Raw genomic sequence first — 20520 nt, forward strand, 5'->3', positions numbered from 1 at the left:
ACACTGGTGATGGCAGCTACATTGTAGCCACAGCCACCCTGGGGCGCACTGACAGAGGCGAGGCTGCCGGACACTGGCGCCACCGGGCCCTCTGACCACCACCAGTAGGCAACGGGTGAAGTGTCTTGCCCAAGGACACAACGACCGACGGTATCGAGCCGGGGCTCGAACCGGCAACCTTCTGATTACAAGACGAACGCCCAACTCTTGAGCCACGATCGCAGCACTTTAAATGAAATCCACACAGAAATGTTTTTAGTTATGTGAAGGGAATAATTATAGATTAATATGGACTTTGGAGGCACAACTCGATTGACTGTCCCTCAGTAATTAATTTCTTAAGTACCTGATTCTTATCATGTAGCCAAGCTTGAAGTGTCAGTGCTATCAATCAATAGAAACGATAATAAAGACAGTTTTACAGAAAAATGACACGACTTTGTGTCTCTATAAGGTCCTGCTGGGTCTCAGCTCTGATGCTGCTTTTCACTAAATCAGATCTTTTCAGTGCAAATAATGTCTCCTGAAAAAACGCCATATTACTAAAATGCAGACTGTACCTTTAAAATTAACTAATACACACACTCCGTTCCCCATCCTTACCGACGTGTCCTTGAGCAAGACATTGATTCTGCATCTCCAGGATGACGTGCCTTGAACTCTGACCTCCCTGTTGAAGTGGAAAGGAAAGAGTTTTCCTCTAGGGATGAATAAACGATGTTATTGCATTTATTTTACACGCTCATCATTCGTCGGTCAGCTGTAGAAATGCAGTGAATCACAAGTGAAGCATAAGCAGCAGTGAGAACCTGACAGCTCACAGCGCCGTTTGACCTTGATGATGACGACCGGGTGGTTCGGTGAGGACGACGAGGACGTGTGTAATATTTGGAGCGCTTCACTCTGACACATTGATTACATTTACATTTTACGCTCGATCCTCCTCAGCTGGCCTGGAGAGACTTGAGCAAGATTAGAAAGAAATGATAGTAACGGGACTGGTCAAGTTTTTATATTTGCAGATAAACTTGAATAAATATCAAGAATGTTACAAAAATATTTTTCAGTAAAGCATTTATCAGATGGGTTTTTAAGAAGAAGTTTGAACATGCCAAAATGTTCCTTATAAATGTTTAAAAGAAGGAGGTTATTTGTGCATAACTTCATAATTTTCATTTTACAAATCAAAGGTATTAAAATGGGAAATTGAAAGAGACGAGTATTCTGGTGATTCTGGGGCCCAGTTGGTCCCTCGAAGCAACAACCAAATCTTCAAGGCTTGCAGTGAATGAAAGTATTTAAAGGTAATTTAATAGAAGAAAAAGGAAACTGTACATAGAATAGTGTGATTGCATCTTCCAATGAATTGATGCATTCTCATAAACTCAAAATTAATTAATTAAAAATACTTTGGAGCTGGTTTGTGGATTGTGGAAGCCAGCATGTTACCCACACCATATTTGAATCCTGTGGCCAGAAGGAAATCTCCTGTTTCACTAATTGTGTTTTACATGTGGTTAAAGTTTGGCCGTACATACGTAGTACATCAAAGGCAGAAAAGAGGTGTAAAAGACATTTAAATTTGTGTCTGCACCTTCAGACTAACGATATAAAGCATCATACCCATGTTTTATGATCAGAGAAGGAGTCCTCTTCACCAAATGAACAAAAATGTGATGAAAGCGCCACTAGCGTAGTCTCAAATCTGTCAGCAGATTAGATTTACCATCCTCACGTCTGCAGACAGCTGATAGGAGCCGGCTAAACAACAAGTTATGAGCTAGCATCATGGCAGCTAAAAATCACACTTACCTGATTAACAGTTGAGCTACATTTTCACATCATATAATTATTAACTAAGCTTCCAAGTCCAGCAGAGGAACATCCACGTCACAGATGGTTGAACTCTGGCTAACAGTAGCTAACAATGGCTAACAGCGACTAACATTAGCTAACAGCGGCAAAAAACAGCGCAACGGTTCAGCGCGTCCTCAGCGTTTACATTAATCGCGACTCAACTTTAGAGCCGACCGTAGTAAAACTTGGATGTAGTCTTTAATTACGTTGCAACCACAGGTTTTTAGTACTCTGAAATCTACCCACCAGCAACAAAGTGGTTTATTCATTAATTGACCTGATTTCATTATGTTTTGTGTTTTCTTCTTTTCTTGCAGCTCTGTTCAGAGAGTTCGGCGGCGCACGTTGCGTTCACAACATCGTGAAGTACCGCCAGTGTCGCGAACACGCTTTGCTCATCATCCAGCAGCTCGTCCTGTCGCCCAGCGGCGACGACGACATGGGAACGTTGCTGGGCCTCATGCACTCTGCACCGCCCAGTGAGCTGCAGCTGAAGACAGACATACTGAGGGTAACGGCTCACGTCTTCTTTTGTATTAATCAATATTGTCGAGGCGCTTTCTGCTGGGATTCACCACTTATATTCCTTTAATTTGTGCAGTTTATGTGTCTTTTTACATTTACTTCTGCTGCATTTGTTTTAGTGGACACTAAAAAACACCCGTCTGTGAATTTGAGTGAGATGGCTGAGAAAGGAAAGTCTGTAATTTAAAAAATCAATGTTCATTTGAAGCCCTGCATACAGTAATCGCTTCAAACAAGGTGCACTGAGAGCTAGGTGCACATAAAAGCATACACTACACTCACGTTCACTCACACACGGACAGGATGTGAGCGAGGCTCATCTGCTGAAGCGTAATTGCATTTTCAGATTCCACTCCTTCAAACGAGGTTATTCACATGCCGAGGCTTTACTTGGATTAACCCGTCAGCATTTTACTCCAATTCCGTTAATCAGGGATTTTAATTACCGCCCTAAAAAGGATTCCAAAGAACTCATATCAAATCTGGTTTGACTTTAATAATTTTTCCTCCCTCTTCTTCAGAGTTTAAGTATCACTTACACTAACACACTGCAGACCCTCTGAGAGATACCAGAGTAAAATCCAGCCTTGTGAAGGTGTCCACGCATATATCTTGAGAGAGAACAGCCTGTCCCTAAAGCCTCCCCATGGCTGGTAAACTTAACACCCCAAAACCCAAGTTTTATGTGCGTATAGATGTACCCTGGTGGCAATTCCCCAGGAAGAGGATGTCTTTAACATCCTGTGATTGGTTTTAAAAGCATTGTGCTGAGTCTGTAAGTCTTCTAAAGTAGCAGGAAACAGCTGGATCAGTGGTGCAACGTGTAACAGTTTTTACGTCTCCTTTATTCACCGTCCCTCCAGTCGGACATGTTTATAGGTCCCAGCTATACTCATTACTTTTCTAGCTGTAATCTTGAGAAATGGGCGATGTGAAATGTGAAAATCCAGTGCAGTGATTTCTCAGTACTGGGATGCAGTTCTCTGTGAGATTTCACTGGTGGCGTGTTCCTTAGCAACAAAACATGGGATGTTCTTAGTTTTTCTTATTGCATCTAGGTGAAAAGCTAGGAACATCCCATGATTCAGTGTCTTGTAGAAGCCTTTCCCCTTTACAGCATTGCTTTAGTTCGTTTCACGTTTGCAGACAGAAGTTTTTGCACAGCTCTCTTAACGTCCCACCAATGTTTCAAAAGAAAAGACGGCATTGAGTTTTACTTCAAGGGCCAATATTGAATTATATTTCTTCACGTCAGTATACGGCCGCAAGTAGGGGTGGCGTGGGCCGCAAGTGGCCACCGGGCCGCGAGTTTGCGAGCCCTGTCCTAGACGGTCTGAGACAACTCTTTGTGCCTTCCACAAACCACAGTCTCCAGAAGTCAAGACCGTGGAGTTGATCTACCCCTTTGAGTTTCTGGGTTTTTTCAGCATTTCCTGATGCGCCTGTGCTCATGGTGCCAAATAAGCCTGTCCCACCGACTGGACAGAAGCAAAGCATCCTGTGCAACTACAGAATATTCACAACTAAATCAAAACCCTGAAATTGAAGCGGTCGACCAAGGACTCGACCCTCCTCCTGTTTTCGCCCCATTTCTTTCTTTTTTGTCCTCTGTTCACTTCTCCCTCTCTACCACCATCCCCCATTCCACTCCATGTCCTTCCTTCGCTTCCTGCCGATTTGCCTTCCCATCATGTTCCCTTCCTGACTATTTTCCTCCCTCCTTGCCTCCTCTCTTTCTCTTCCTTTCTTCATTCCTATCACCCTCCTTGGTTTTGCTCCCTCCCTACCACCTATTCCTCCCAGCCTTCCTCCCTCTCTTTCTCCCAATCTGCCTTCCTATCTTCCTCCCTCATCTTCTTTACTCCCCCCAGTCTTCCTTCACTCCCTTTCATCTTTCCTCACCCCTGCATTCCACTCTCTGTCTTCTCCTCTATTTCCCTCCCTACATTTCTCTACCTTCATGCTCTTCTCCCCCACTTAACATCCCCCTCTGAGACGGTCTGTGATTATTATTGGGATTGATTATTTAATCAGTATCTTAAATAATCAATCCCAGGTGTTGTGGGAAAACCAAAACATTAAAACATTAAATTTAAAATAAATAAATATAAAAAAGTTTGTTTAATAAATGAGTTCAGGGTACTGAGAGTGTCAGAGAATGAGAGTTATTTGTGCAAATCAGAATTAAATTGATGATTCCAGTACAGCAAAATCAGGAAAAATAAATAGTTTTCATAAATAAATCATTTTCATCAACTATGGAATAGTTTTAAGATTGAATTTGGTTACTGTGGTCCGTCTTCTGCTCTCCACACTGACGTCCTGGTGTTTAAAGAGTTATTTATCCTCACGTTATCATTACAAATGTATAAAAATAATGTATTGATTGTTTTCAGATATCCACGACTGTCACGTTAGCCTGAGTAACATTAGTACCAGTACTTCTTTAGTTTGTTATATTCTTGATTGAAATACTGCACATGTACTTATTGCAGTATGCAGAGAAGTCTGCATCATTTAGTTGTGCATCACATGCTTCCATCATTTTTACTTCAGAGGTGATGATATTAAAAAGCCCCCGGTGGTGCTGTTTAGTTTTTATTGACGCCACACTTCACCGGTGTCATTCAAAAGCTTCACCTGCTGTCGGTCGCAGACATTTTTCTCCCTGTTTGCCAATTAAAAACTTTGCCTGTCATAGTCGCTCTGTGTTCTCAGGCAGTTTTTTTCTTTACCTCCCCAGACGCATATCTAGGTTACAGTTTGATGTTTCAGTTTGGTCGCTTGCAAATACAAACCGTAAAAACCGAGTCGGTGCAGCGGGGCGAAGAAACCCAGAGGGGCTCGTAAATATGTCCCTGAAAAAGAACAACGAGAGGAAAAATGAGTTGATGAATAGAAATGTGATTGAATGGGTTGACAAAAAAGAAATTAAGACAGGAGAAAATAACTGAGCAAGTTCAGATCTGTCAGGGAAGGAGAAACGTGGCGTGTGACATCGTCAGAAGACGTTATGCATCGAGCTACGTTAGCTAAAGCAAAAACAGTAGCGTTTGTAGACGCGTCCGTCTGTAAACATCCCAATGAAATAATCGTTCCTCTCTTCAGGCTTTGTTATCCGTGCTGCGAGAGAGTCACCGCACTCGGACGGTGTTCCGCAAGGTGGGCGGCTTCGTCTACGTCACCTCGCTCCTGGTGGCCATGGAGCGCTCGCTGTGTCAGCCGCTGCGACACGGCTGGGAGCGCGTGAACCAGAACCAAGTTTTCGAGCTCCTGCACACAGTCTTCTGCACGCTCACCGCCGCCATGCGCTACGAGCCGGCCAACTCGCACTTCTTCCGTACGGAGATCCAGTACGAGAAGCTGGCCGACGCGGTCAGGTAAGGACCGCCTGTTTAGGAAAGAAGACGTTTTGTTTTGTGGACACAACACACCAAGCAGTCGAGTAGACCACAGTTTCAGAAAAACATCCAGATAGTTGAAGTTGAGTGAAATGAAGACTTTTGGAAGTGTTAAGATTGTTTGTATGAGTAATTCTGCCGTCTCCTAACGACTGCTTGCCGTCCTCCAGGCTGCTGGGCTGTTTCTCAGACACAAAGAAGCTGGGCCCCACAAGTGTGTTCCCCTCCAACGCTCAGCCTTTCCAGAGGCTCCTGGAGGACGAGGCCGTCCCCGGAGGCTGTGCAGGAGACAGCGTCTGCCCTACGCTCAAGCACTGCAGCAAGCTCTTCATCTATCTGTACAAGATGGCCACAGATTCTTTTGACAGGTCAGCAAAGCAAAGACTTTGTTAGGAACATTTATTCAAGATTAATAATAAATATAGCTCTGAATGCACAATCTGTATGTTATAATTTCACCATCCTCTGTTCACACAATAACCAGCAGATATAATAGGCTGTATCCCAATTCAGGGTCTGCAGCCTCAACGATCCTCAAGGGCCGCGTACTCATAGACCGCTAAGGCCGGAAGTGCGAGGCTTGTGAAATGGGACGGTGTAGCCTCCGTTGCGCTGCCCAGGTTGCCTAGCAACCATGATACTAACAGCTGGAAACGTTTCATACAGCTTTGTTTGACAGAAATGAAGGAGAAAATCTTTTGTTTGTTTGTTTCTACATGAGCTTTGATCATTCTCTGATTAAGCTCAGCTATTGAACGGCGTATATTTTAAAGTAAAGGCTTTAAAACCAAGTTAGTACAAACGTCACTAATGTCACATGACTTTGCCGACATGTGGCCAACAGGAATGTTTTAATGTTCTTCGTTAGTAAACATTTGCACATAAATAAGTGACATAATATTCAGTACTTACTTAAAGTTTACTCTTCAGGTGCCCCTCATCTGCCGTTTTTTTTTTTTTTGGCAAAATTATCCACACCCACCGCCGCGCTATGCATTCTGGGATATGTTGGGCCACGAAGTCTACACCGCCACGTCCTTAAAATTCAGGGAAATGAAGGACGCATTTGAGGGCCGCATTTCGAGCAGCCTTCGAATTGGGACAGCCTTCGTCGCGTCGCTGTGACGTAATCGGCCTTAAAATGCGGCCTTTAAGGCTGCAGACCCTGAATTGAGATACAACCACAGCCTGTCAGCAGTGTGCATATTGCACCATAGTGAAACCCCTGAAAGTGTGGCTGCTCGCTCACACACGTGCAGTATAACATAGAAGCTGCACAGCCTGGTGGTGCTGTCATGTTTCCAGAACTCGTGACATTTCAGCTGTCAAATATTCCAAACTTCAGTGCGCCTACGATTCGTCTGCAAACAAAAGAAAAACTCTCAAGACTTTGTTGTTTGCTCTTTGTGACAGATTGTAGTCGCTTAATTTGAGCTCAAATTGAGTTGAAGATATGTTAATTTATTATGTTTTTGGATAATTACAGCCCATCTGCATGTTTGCACCACAAAGGTCTAAAACAAACTTTAAACTTTGTGATTATCCATATTTAATAATGCAGTTATTAAAGTAATCTCCTCACGCTACATGCCAGGATCGTGTGTAGGTGGCGTTGTGCATGTGCCCCAGCTGGCGCTCTGATCCTGTTTTCTCTGTCACTTTTCCACTAACAACCTCTTCCCCTTCTTTTCTCTCTTTCTGTTTCTCTTCCTTTAACCTCTGGCGCTGTCTGGCTGTTCATCCTCGGTCTGGCCCATCTGCACGGCCGCGTGTGTGTGCATGCCTGTGTCTGAATGTGTGCGCGCGTGGCGCGATGCAGTCGTGCGGAGCAGGTGCCTCCCTGCCTGACTCATGAGACCTCGCTGCCCTCCCCGTGGGGCACGCCAGCACTCGCCAGGAAGAGGTAGCTACAGCGCTCTGTCACTTTCCTCACCCTCATCCCTCCTTCTCTGTCATGCTTACCTTCAGTAGATACTAAAAGAGACCTGCTGTGTGCCAGAATAACCACTGATCCGTTAACTGTCACATAGAGCTACTTTTAGCTGTTTTACAGGAATTAAACTTGTTTCCTCATTTTTAAAACAGACACATGTGAACATTAAAGAGGACCTAATGCTTTTTCTGCTCATAGTAATCAAGTAATCATGCCCAAAGTGCTGGTAATCCATGTGACACACTCAAGCTGCTCTGAACACACAGTGTCAGACAGTTTTTTTTACTCTTTGATCTTTATGATGCCGTAGATCAGCGGTCTCCAACCTTTTTTGCGCCACGGACCGGTTTACGCCCGACAATATTTTCACGGACCGGCCTTTAAGGTGTCGCGGATAAATACAACAAAATAAAACTACTACCGGTACCGAAAAAAAGAAGATTTATTCATAACACACGTGAAAAGACCCAGGAAAACCGAGTTAACGATAAAAACGATAACAAAATAACACTGAAAACTGATAAAAACCCTGAAAACTATACATTTCACACCTGAGCCTCAACTCTTGCGGCCCGGTACCAAACGACTCACGGACCGGTACCGGTCCGAGGCCCGGGGGTTGGGGACCGCTGCCGTAGAGCACAGACGCACTCACTCACCGACTGTTCCCCTTTGTGAGGGGCAGCCAATTAGAAGAAGGGCGACTTAAAGGGAGAGCAAGGAGCTAAAGCAGCTTCATTTAGATGAAGTGAGCGCATAGACCAACGGCCAGTATACGATTTATTAAACCACCACAAAGTGTACGGTTTATGCCATAGATGCACTAAACACTGCTGTAATTACCAGGATGACTCCCCATAATTCTGTAATAGTTTATAGTCAATGCTAAAATATTATTATTGTTGTTGTTCATTAATTTTTTACATATTTTACAAAAAAAAATCGCAAGAAAAGCGAAACTAGTTTTTTGTTATTAAGATGCCAAATTATAGTTATTTACACTTAATTTCTCTTTTTTCAGAGGAAAGTGTGAAACAAGTTTTGACAGATTCCTAAAATACTTGTTTTCTTCTGGTTATGACAGCTGGTCTAATAAATTTGTTGAGCTCAGTAAATAAGGATAATTTTAACCGTGACACATTAGATGTTTACTCTGGTAGACGAGAAGAAGAACAGCATATTATATGGCCTTTAAAATGAAGCACTATTCATGAGTAGTGTTAAAGACACAACTATATTAGCTGGGGTGTCCAGAGGCTTAGAGATCATCCACAACATCATACTCAAACTGTTTTATCAGATTCAAACTTTAGGATTTTCGCTGCCAAAAGAGTGCAGCAGATATTTCAGCAGTGAGTCACAGTCATCTGTTTAGCAGTAAGTGATGTCGTCCAAGAAAAATGTATTTTTAGGTAAATGCAGTTTTCTCTGTGTGTTTTGACTCCTTGTTCACACGTAAATGCTGATCTGAAAGCCTGAAAATTAGAGGTGGGAATCACCATACATCCCACGATACGATATTATCACGATACTTAACACACGATACGATATTATTGCAATTTTTTAAAAATATTTTGCGATATTCAGATTCTGTACATAAAGGTAAACTTTATCAATATTCATTTTATCTAATATCAAAGTCTCACACTCAGTCTTTCTCTCATTTCAGTTTTATTGTTGACAAACTGAACGGTTTGTATTACAGTCTAGTCCAACTTAACTGAACAACCATCTGGTACAATTATAGCTATTCTGAACTATGCAGTTTATGAAAACTATGCAGCCCCTTCAGCAACTGAAGAATTTGAAAGTAAATTAAAACAAAATATAATTTTACATTAAATAAAAAAGTTTTAAACTTAATTAAAATAAAACATGTCTTAAATTAAAATAAGTAAACTGTCACATTTGGACAGTGAAGGAATGTCAGGATTCTTGCTCAGAAAAAGGATCAACATGCTCTGAAGTCAGGGCATGTTTCAGTCCACAAAAACTTTCGATTTCAATTTCTGCTGTCCCTGTATCGATACATTATTAGCAAACAAAATATCACCATGCTACACAGTATCAATTTTTTCCCCCACCCCTACTGAAAATGAAGCACGGACAAAAGAAGATCCTGATTAAATGTTACTGGCTACATTTCTTTGAAACAGGGTGTTAGCCTTGACCTTTTTAAAAAGCAAATTAATACTGGAGGTAATTTAAAGCAGTAGAATGACTAAAACAGTAGTTCACGCTCTCAGCTGCATACACAAACTGCTTTAAATGAATTCATATTTTGTTGCGACTCCCGCTGAGACGTTTCTCCACACTGTCAGACAGATTCAGTCTAAATTACAGTGCGTTTGTCTTCTCATCACATTCCTCCCGTGCTCCTCTGTCCTCTCTTCTATCTGAAATTGCCCCTCTCCCTCTAAAAACCCAATCTCTGCTCCTATTTGAATTTCATTTACAAAGGGAAAACCGGTCGGGACATTTTAAATGTGCTCTGCTGTCTGCTGTCAAGGTGAGGCCGAGGGTCTCTTCCCTGCAGACTTCTCCCCCTCCGCCTGTCTGGATCGGCTCCAACACTGCATATTCATGAGGAGGACTAATTTGACAATTAGAGATGATGGGGCACTCGTCCTTGCTCATGCACTTCATTATAAGATCTTTGTGGATTTAATAGCGTCGCAGTTGCTTCCTGTGTTTTTACTTCCGTTTCAACAAGTGTGTTTATGATAGGAAGCCTTAGTTTACTCAGGTTTATTTGGCAGAAAGTTGCTAAATACCTAATTTTTTCATTGTTCCAGAAAAATAAAAGCTTGTCTGGTGTAATTTTGCTGCTCAGCTCAAACAGCGAGTTTTGCCTTGACGAACATGGCGGTGATTGTGATGTGCAAATTGCAGCAATCAGCGCTGTGATCATCATGTTTATGACAGTGACATGAAAAAGCTGTTCTTGTTTTTTTTAATGTTCTTTAGTCTGAAAAAGGAACTCTTTCAGTTGCACGCTAGGATACCTCATGTTTTCAGACTGTGTCCACGCTGAGCCAGCTAAATCTGAAACAGCAGCGTGAAAATAAAGCAAGATTTTACACTTTAAGCTTTAAGTCTCCATTTACACAAAACACCTGACAGGAAACACGAGGGGTTCCTGGGCCACAGTGATCAGGCATTGTGAGAATAAATCAGATTCATAATGTTTGCAGCGATTCAGTTTTTCTGTTCAATAGCACCGATTCACCTCACCAGTAGGGCTGCACGATTAATAGTTAGAAAGTCGCGATCTCAATTCATACTTATGTGCGATCTTATTTCCAAATGACAACGATTTAAAAACAAAAACAAAAAAAAGACGACGACGATTGTACCGCATTTTGATCCGGGACGTAATCTGCATGAAAACAAGCGCTCACTCTTCCTGCTCAACAAATGACAAGGGCGGAGCTTATACCACGTGATACAGAAGCTGGCTGCTAAAATTAGCAGGGAAAAAACAACGGAGAGCACGTCAGAGATGACGAGAAAGTGACAGGAGAAAATCCGTCCCGGTCAACCACCCAAACATCAATAACGGGAACCTTATACAGCGCTTCCCTATACCCGTCGAACTCCCGCAGGCACAAAGAAATTACGGAGGCTATTACTTATCACCTGACCAAAGATATGGCTCCATCAACACTGTGCAAAACGAGGGATTTAGGAAAACGATCAACACCCTAGACAAACGCTACACAGTGCCGTCCCGCAACTATTTTTCTATTGTTGCACTACCTGCTCTATACACGCAGTGTCGAGCAACGGTGGAGACGGAATTTCAAGCAGTACAACATTTTGCAGAAACGACAAAATGTGAGACATTTGTTGTTTTTATGTTTATTTATTGTTTTTATGTTCAGTCTCAACTGTTACGAAGTTGATGTGCAGTTAATAAGCGCAATAAATATTTATACTGGAAAAGAAAATCGTGAGAGAATCGTGATCTCAATTCTAAGCCAGAAAATCGTGATTCTCATTTTATGCAAAATCGTGCAGCCCTACTCACCAGTAACATTGAGGTGCTTTATTCTCCAAGTTAAAGACCTTACCTTATTAGTTAAAAGCTCCAAGAATCCCTTATATCATCTGCTGAAGGGAAAGAGAAAGGAGAAAATAGAGAGAAAAGGACGAGGAGTAGACGAGGTTAATGCTACATAAAGGCCTCGTCTCCAGCCGGTGGATGGCCGCCCCTCCCTGAGCCTGCTTCTGCCGGAGGCTTCTTCCTGTAAAACAAGAGTTTTTCCTTCCCACTGTTGTCAAGTGTCGCTCAAAGGGGGTCGTTTCTGTATTACTCTACGGTCTTTAACTTACAATATGAGGAGTCTGTTGTTGCGATCATATAAATGAAATGGAATAAAATTAAAATTGATTTAAAATGAAAAGTGGGTGATTCCTAAGCCTAATCTTAAAGTAGAGAGGGTGCCCGTCTGGGTGGTTACGGAGGACAGGGGGTGATAACTGAAAGCTCTGCCTCACGTTCCACTTTTAGAAACCACAAATAATTGTGCAGAGTGAGAATGAAGTACTCTGTTGGGATAATATTATATTAAGAGGTCTTTAAGGCATGACCTGCACTCATAAAGGTTTGTAATCCCTGAAAACCTGACCGGCTTAGTCTTGCTTTCCTCCTCTGTAGCTTGTGTGAGCTCTAACCACCTTCAGCACAGCTGGCGTTTACTAAAGCATGTTGCTTCCATTACACTGCGTTTATCACTGCATCAGGCCAACTCTGTTTCTGATGATTTTTTAATGTATAGTCGAGAGCTTCACAGAATAAACAAAAAGAAATCAGAACAAATAATGAAAGAAATCAGCAACTCAAAGCCGAGGTAGAAACTACTAAGAGGCAAACATACGGAGATTTCGTGTTTTATCTGGCAGCAGATAATCAATTAAACGAGTGATTCGATTCTGAAGAATCCAAAAAGAGTTTAAAGCATCCACCAGCTGCTGTGAACATCAACAATCTGGTTCATTTTCTTGCCCCGCAGCCAAGCCCCCCAGCGTTTATGCTGACTCCAACCTTTCCAGCTCTGCATTTCTCCTGAGGAGAGATTTGCATCGCAGGAACACGCCTATTTTGCCTAATTGCCTGAGCGCAGGCCCCTGCAGATCTCCTACTCTGCTGCCTGCACAGTGGGGGGTGGAGGGTAGGGGGCTGTAGCCATCTGACACCTCGATCTCTGAAGTGTGCAAACAACTTGACTCGCGTTAACTAAAGTTACAGTCGGTGTTAAATACAATGCTCACACTGATCAGTGTTGGGAGGAGAGCAATGTTCCCCCTGAGCCCTGGAAGATCCTGTGACTTTGATTATGAATAAGATTTTGTTTTTGTGAGCTACTTACATATTTTACAGCAGAGCAGGAGCTGTAAACAGTTGCAACCCAAGAGGTTTAGAGAGTAAACAAACTTCCATTAACGGGGACAATCGGGCTTCTCCGTGGCCAAAAACTCAACATTCTGATCCTTTATGAAAAGAAAAGTTTATATTTACAGGAGCAAAGTATTCACAGTATTTTTACCTTCTGTGTGAAATGTGAATATTTTCATGCAGCTTGCTTTGAAAAAGCCAATTTTGACTCGCCTCTCTCTTCCTTTGTGCTCCCAGACACGGTTACTACGGCACGTCGGGCCCCCCTGCACCAGCGAAAGCCCTGACTGACCTGAAGCTCCACTTAACGAACTCCTCCCACCCCATTTCCTCATCGTCCTCAACAGACATGGTGGTCATTCACCCAGGGGCCGTGCTGGCCATGGTGGACCTGCTGCCCTCCGTGTCCTCTGACAGCCAGCCAGAGGTGAGGAAATGAAAGGCAATGTGCTTCCTGTCAAAGTGGGTGAAGGGATTCGATGGCAGGCAGGAAGTGTCTTGTCTCAGCCAGACAGTGTGAGTCAGCTACATATGTGTGTTTTAGGGGAAAGTCAGTCGTATTGAATGATGACATGCAGGTAATAAACTTTCTAATCAGTGAATTGCCCAAAGCACCCTCTCACATTTACCTGATTTTGCTCTCTTTTGCCTCTTTACAGGGCGATTTAAACTAAGCTTAAGTCTTAGTCTTGGTTTTAACATCTCGCTCTCCAACTTTCTGCTCCTCCCAGCATGCCCTCGACCTGCAGCTGGCAGTCGCCAACATCCTGCAGCTGCTGGTGAACAGCGAGAGGAACCAGCAGGTGTTGTGTGAAGCCTGCCTCCATCAGCGACTGTTGCAGCGCTGCAGCCAGGCCCTCAGCGATGAAGACCACCCTCTGCACCCGCCGCTGCAGAGGATGTTCGAGAGGCTGGCCTCGCAGGCCCTGCAGCCGATAGCACTCAGGTACTGAAGCTGGCCACTTTGATAACATGATGCAGGCGCCAACAAAGCTAAACTGAGAAGCTTCAACACTGAAATGCTGCCCCAACAATGACTGTTTCAGATGATAATAAAGAGATTAAAATAAGAAGAGCATAAAAGCAAGACAACTCAAACAAATATTTTAACTATTATTCATTTTTTTTGAAAATCTAAATGAAGTTTCAGATGAAATCCTTGACGAACATCACAGAAACACACAAGGTCAGATTAGGAGCCAGATCAGATCCAGCTGGAGCCAATCAACATCTTCTATATTAATAAAATATGAATTATTAGTCTAACTAATTACTGTTTATACTACAACCTTAAACCCAACCTCAGACCCCCTTAACCAACATTACATCAAACCTTAAGTCAGTGCAGGTCGTCCCTTTGCCTAAAATACCCCCAAATCTTTATGAGGCTTTCGCTCAGACTCTTAGTTCTAAGCACAATAAACCTCTGATGCACACTGTTTTATGAGGTACTTTACTGCTGATGGAACCGAATCAGCAACCAGGTTTAAATAGTGAACAAATGCATCACATGAAAACAGATTTATCTGTGGTGAAGTATTAGAGACAAAAGAGTAAAGGTGGTGCATTACTTTGCTTTATGAAGGTCCATCACTGTCCATCACTGTTAGATGGAGGAGGGATCTAAATCTCATTCATTTTTGTCATCAACAATTTTTATTTATTTTATTTATTTCATTTTAAACTTCAATAACAGAACTTAAGGATAACTACATAAATAAATATCTTAAAAACAAACAACAAAAAAACAAAAAACAAAACAAAAACCAAAACAAAGGAAAGTTATCCTATTCTTTCTTCGCACACCAATCCCCACACCACCACTCTGTCATTACTCTTCTGTTCTTCAAGTTACAGAAAGCCAGCTTGTAAAGGACCAAATACAATCATATTGATGCAATTTGTCTAATAAACCATAAGTCACTTTTTCGTAAGACGCCAGCTTAGCCATTGTCTTTAGCCACTCTTCATCGGGACGGGGGTTCTCTAAATCTCATTCATAACCAAATATCGGTCCAGGTTATTATTTCCACATGAAAAAAAGAAAGCCTTAAAGTCATATTGATATAAAATGTATTAACATCCCAGCGTGCAGTTTAAAGTCTCAGAGGGAAGGTCGGCTGTTCAGGGAAAGTTGATGTTCAGCTGTTTCTTGGTTGTAGCTGGTTTTTAAATTGGTTTTAGTCGTGTTTGTGACACGTGTCTAACATTATTTTTAAGCTCGATTTTCTTTTTTTTTTTACTCCATTTAAGCAGTAAATAAGAAACCAAAGGACAGACCCACAAAAACCTGAGAACAATGAAGAGATGTAATACCTCACATTCAGGTTTTTTTTAAACATTAAAGTGTTTGTCTAGACTTTTCTGCACAAACCTGAGCTTGGAGCAAATAATATTTTATGAACAAAATCATTTTGTTCTTGGAAAGCGGTTTTGTTTTTTTATCATGCTAATGCGCATTTGCATTGTCGGGTTTCACTGAATGAAGACGGATTTTATATGCAGGCAAAACGGAGTGATTCTCATTTCCCGCTTGACTTGTTACGTGAGATGGGAGATTGGGGTTGAGGGACAAGACTGAAAGTTATTTGACGTGCACATGGTTGGTTGTTTTCATATGTTAATGCGGCCTGCCCGGCTCACATTCTCTCCCTCCCGCTGTAATTATGCTGGGGTAAACGTGTCGCTGTCTGTCAGCCTGTTCCCCATCCTTCCTCCCTGTCAGGCCTACCCTTCATATTTCCACTCCTCTTATTTCTTTCTTCTTCCCATTTTTATTTAGTTTCCGCTCTGTCAACATCAGCCAGCAGCAAAGCTCCAGAGTCTTTCTGCCTCCTCGGTGCCGCTCCGATATCGTCTGCTTCCAGCCGCTGGTGTCGCACATCGAGCACTCTGACAGCAGACACAAACATTCACAGCAACACTTTGCATTCATGTCACTTACATGCCAGTCAACCATGTCACTGACTTTGAAACAGACTGAAAACGCTGTAAACCTCAGCTTTTTGAGGAGTGGAAGTAACTGCTGACTTAACAAACTGCATCCAATTAGGATGTGCTTCAGTGCTTAATGCGAACATAAAGGACATAGTATGGCAGGGGGACCCTGTGGGAGTGCAACGACTAAACCCTGCAGTTGTTTTTAATTGGTTATGTGATAGAAAAACAGGAATGCGCCTAAAAGAGCAAAAATAGGCCTCGAGGCTCATGCTTTACACGAGCACGGCCCAGGTACTAGGGGTGGGGGAAAAATGGATACTGTGTAGTATCGTGATATTTTGTTTGCTAATAATGTATCAATACAGGGACAGCAGAAATTGATATTTTGTTACAAAAAAGGTTTTTGTGCTCTGACTTCAGAGCATGTTGATCCTTTTTCTGAGCAAGAATCCTGACATTCCTTCACTGTCCAAATGTGTTTTATTATATTTTGTTTTAATTTACTTTCAAATTCTTCAGTTGCTGAAGGGGCTGCATAGTTTTCATAAACTGCATAGTTCAGAATAGCTATAATTGTACCAGATGGTTGATTCAGTTAAGTTGGACTAGACTGTAATACAAACCGTTCAGTTTGTCAACAATAAAACTGAAATGAGAGAAAGACTGAGTGTGAGACTTTGATATTAGAGAAAATGAATATTGATAAAGTTTACCTTTATGTACAGAATCTGAATATCGCAAAATAATTTTAAAAATTGCAATAATATCGTATCGTGCGTTAAGTATCGTGATAATATCGTATCGTGGGATGTTTGGTGATTCCCACCTCTACCAGGTACTATATTTAAAAGATTTCTGCATTCTTAATGGCAAAAGTTTGGACACGAGTTTGTACCTTTCATTTCGTTTCACTTATGGCTGAGGACCATCTACGTGCATATTAGGGAGCGTATCTGCAAAATGTGCATTTGGGTATAGAAGTAATCACTTTTGAAAAACACCTCCCTGCCAAATGCACGCTCACTTCCTCTTTCCACATGTTGATAATAGGGTGATTGAAGTGTGAAGCCAAGCTTTAGTTTAGTTGCTCGCCTAAACAAAGTCGCTCTTCTTAAAGTCACTGAAAGGACTTTTTGATTTTCAGTAACAGTGGGGGGGAAACAAAGGCTGAGGTTATTTTAAAACAGGAGCGCTACTTAAATAAGGTTAATTACACTGAAATAAAGGAAGTTCAGCAGTGATACTGGCCTAATTGTTTTTTCTTTGTTCTTTCTTTATCCCTGACTTCCTGCTTATCTTCCCCTTCAGGGAGTTCTTACGGCTCGGGAACCCGCTGAACTGTGGCGCCTGGGACAAGAAGCTGTTGAAGAACTACCGGGTGCACAAACCGAGCTCTCTCAGCTACGACGCCGAGATGAGAAGTAAGATTGTAACATTCGATCATTGTACTCACTGTTCCACAGATCTCCAGTGAAATATTCCTACAAGTGTTTTTTGTCAGAGATATTAAATAAAACACAAGTCGGGTTTTGGTGTTACACTTACAAGTGCATAGACTGGATCATACCAACTACACACACTGCGTTCACACAGATAGGATCTGTCCCAGGATAAATGATTAAACTGCCTGCATAAGTATTTGTTATAGTTGGGTTACAGGCCTCAAACGTGTTATTAAAGTGCTGACTAAAAGGTAACCACCTTAGAAACCTCTGTGATTCTGTTTTATCACCTATCACAGAAAGTTCTTTGGTATTAGTCGAACAAATATAGTCTCTTTTACCTACACAGGTAAAATTCTCACTTTGTAATAGCTGAGAATTGAAGAGCTCTTTTCACAGCAGCCTTCCAAGTGCAGCTATGAAGGATGTGCCACCTGGGAGCGATTCCCATCTGCCGTTGTGATGCGGGCTTCTCCTGGGAGAAAGTGTCATTTTTATTTATTTATTTTTTAAACAAAAGCTTTAAAAAAAAAAAAGGAGAATCATCTTTTCTTTGCTCTATGATGAATTCTCCAAAGAATAACATCTGATGTTAGCGTATGAGCTTTACTCAGTTCCTTAACACCAGATTAAAATGCTCAGATGGTCCGTGTGCTTTCAGAGTGGTCTTTACGATTTATCCAGAGCTCCTCGTTTCCGTGCCGGATCAAAGATAGAAGGCAAACCTAACCTGTCCTTCCATGCATCCGTGTTGTTAACCGCTCATCCAGTTTGGGATCTTGTGAGCGCTGGAGTTGATCCCAGCTGTCACCGGCTGAGAAGCGGCGTGAACCCCGAGTATCAAATAGCTAACACGGCGACACAGATGAGCACGCTCGTATCCAGCCCTCCTACCAATTAAATCTTCCTGTAATGCTTATTTATATGTTATATATATTCAGACAGCAGCTGACAGTAGACAGAATGCAGCTATGACTCGAGGACTTATAGATACACTAATTAGCACATGGCGTCATTTCAACGTGCTTTAGCTGCTTTTCATTTCGTTGCTTTTTGGAAGCAGGAAGTTGTTAGAGCGGTCTTCTTGTCCACTGATTAAAGCGATGTGTAAACTCCATGTTTAAACAAAGATCGGCTCGCCTCTGCGAATGTAATGCAAATGGCTTGTTTTCCATCAACAGCTGCTAATGTTTGTAATTTTCTGGGTTTCTCAGCATGTCTTAATTGCTTATTGTGTCTCCTCCCAGCTGAGAATGGATATCAAGGCCCCAGTAATTACTGCTCTTTACAGACAGCCACTGGGAGAGCACATATTGCCATCTTTCTCTGTGAGAAGAGTCTGGTTTATTAGCTGCCATTGATGGCTGTTGTAATTCTTGCTTTCATCCAATTCGTCTTTGTCACATCTGCTGACGCTTTAGAAATGAGACGACCCGTGTTCTCAATAGAAGGTGAAATATGTTACCTTAGCGCGGGACGTTATTATCGCCCTTCTGGGGCGATGAAAATCCAGGTTTGATTTAATGTGGCCTACTCGCAGTCGGTGTTTTCAGTGCTGTGGGAGTTTTCATGGGCGGACCAAGCTGTAAGGGGTTTTTATCACTCTCTCTGAATCTAATCTAATTGGAAAATAAATGTTATTTTGAATAAACAAATGCAAATTTTCAAGTGCTGGAATTCTGTCAAGACATTTTTAGGACTTGTAAAAACAGTAGAGAAACCACTGTTAGATGGGGAGATGACACAAGCTGCTTTAAACTAAGAGTAAGAAGTTAATTTGTATGTGTTGTGTTCTTTTGGGTTTCCGACTACACATTTGCATGAAAAAGGCCTCTATAGTGAGAAAAAACATATATTTCTGCTCCGGGGTTTTAAAATCAGGCTATTTTTAAGGTTTAAGGGTTTTTTAAAGTTTGATTTTGATACTTTTTAAAAATGTAATAGCCAAATTTAAACTTAACTCTCTTGAAGCGTTGTATTATCTTTCCATTAAGACCTTCTGATATGTAGGGAAGGTCATGTTAATTCCTGGCCTCATTCTTTACAGTTTAACAGGTTTGTTTATTTGTTTATTTATAAGGAACCCCATTAGCTTCCACAACAGTGGTTGCTCGTCTTCCTGGGGCCCAAACGAATACCACCAAATAAAATGTTACACAATGAGTTGGATGCAAAATGTCCACATAATTTGGCTCTTACATCCACAATAAGGTTTTACAATTCTGAAAATGTAAACATGTAAATATTTAAAAAAAAAACACTCAAACAAAATACACAATTTCCATTACAAGTGACATTACCCTCTTACAATTTTTACAAATAAATTAAAAACTGCTTAAATAGGCTTTTAGGTCATTTTTAAAATTATGAATAGAAGCCAATTCTCTAATTGCATAAGGCAACTTATTCCACTGAAAAGATGCTTTAAATATAACAGAGTTTTTCAAAAAGTTACTTTTAACTCGAGGAGTTACTAAATTGTGGTTAGTTGAGAATCGTGTAGCATGATTATGTATTTCATCTGGATGCTGCAACTGAGCATAAAAAAGTGTGGTGTGTTTACCAGTATTGCTTTCTTTAAAAATACAAGTAAGCCATAGTATAATTTAGCTTGTACAGAAAGCCAAGAAAGTTTATCGTGCATTTTTTCAATACTTGTATAATATGAACACCTTAACACTAATCTGGCTGCCCTATTTTGGACTAACTGAAGTCTGTTCAGATCTGTCTTATTAGCTGCTGACCAAATGACTGAGCAGTACTCTAGATGAGATAATACTAGTGCATTAATGACATCTTTCATAATTGAAGAAGTAATACAAAAGGAGCATTTCCTAGCTATAGCTATGCCCTGTCCCATTTTCTTAATAACAGAGTTGATGTGCTGAGACCATGAAAGGTGGTGGTTTATGGTAACACCAAGTAATTTAATCTGGGTGACCTGTTCTAATACCGATCCAGCTATGGAAAGATTAATAAGGTTTCTGACTCAGAACAAACGTTATGACTGTAGTCTGGTTCCCT

The 20520-nt window shown here is 41.6% G+C and overlaps 1 protein-coding gene across 10 annotated transcripts in view; it reads left to right on the top strand.

The window, feature by feature from the left end:
- Positions 1 to 20520, top strand: part of wdfy3 (WD repeat and FYVE domain containing 3) — a 136448-nt gene that overhangs the window by 48272 nt on the left and 67656 nt on the right. For 9 of the 10 annotated variants that reach the window (XM_085180291.1, XM_085180290.1, XM_085180285.1 and 6 more), the window contains exons 11-17: positions 2175 to 2368; positions 5491 to 5762; positions 5954 to 6151; positions 7603 to 7686; positions 13352 to 13541; positions 13846 to 14060; positions 17363 to 17475. In XM_085180291.1, the coding sequence (XP_085036417.1) occupies positions 2175 to 2368; positions 5491 to 5762; positions 5954 to 6151; positions 7603 to 7686; positions 13352 to 13541; positions 13846 to 14060; positions 17363 to 17475 (1266 nt within the window). The remainder of the gene's footprint in view (positions 1 to 2174; positions 2369 to 5490; positions 5763 to 5953; positions 6152 to 7602; positions 7687 to 13351; positions 13542 to 13845; positions 14061 to 17362; positions 17476 to 20520) is intronic. The other variant, XM_085180292.1, reaches the window with a different exon arrangement.

Source organism: Neolamprologus multifasciatus, chromosome 12 (genome assembly GCF_963576455.1).
Source record: "Neolamprologus multifasciatus chromosome 12, fNeoMul1.2, whole genome shotgun sequence".
Classification (NCBI taxonomy): domain Eukaryota; kingdom Metazoa; phylum Chordata; class Actinopteri; order Cichliformes; family Cichlidae; genus Neolamprologus; species Neolamprologus multifasciatus.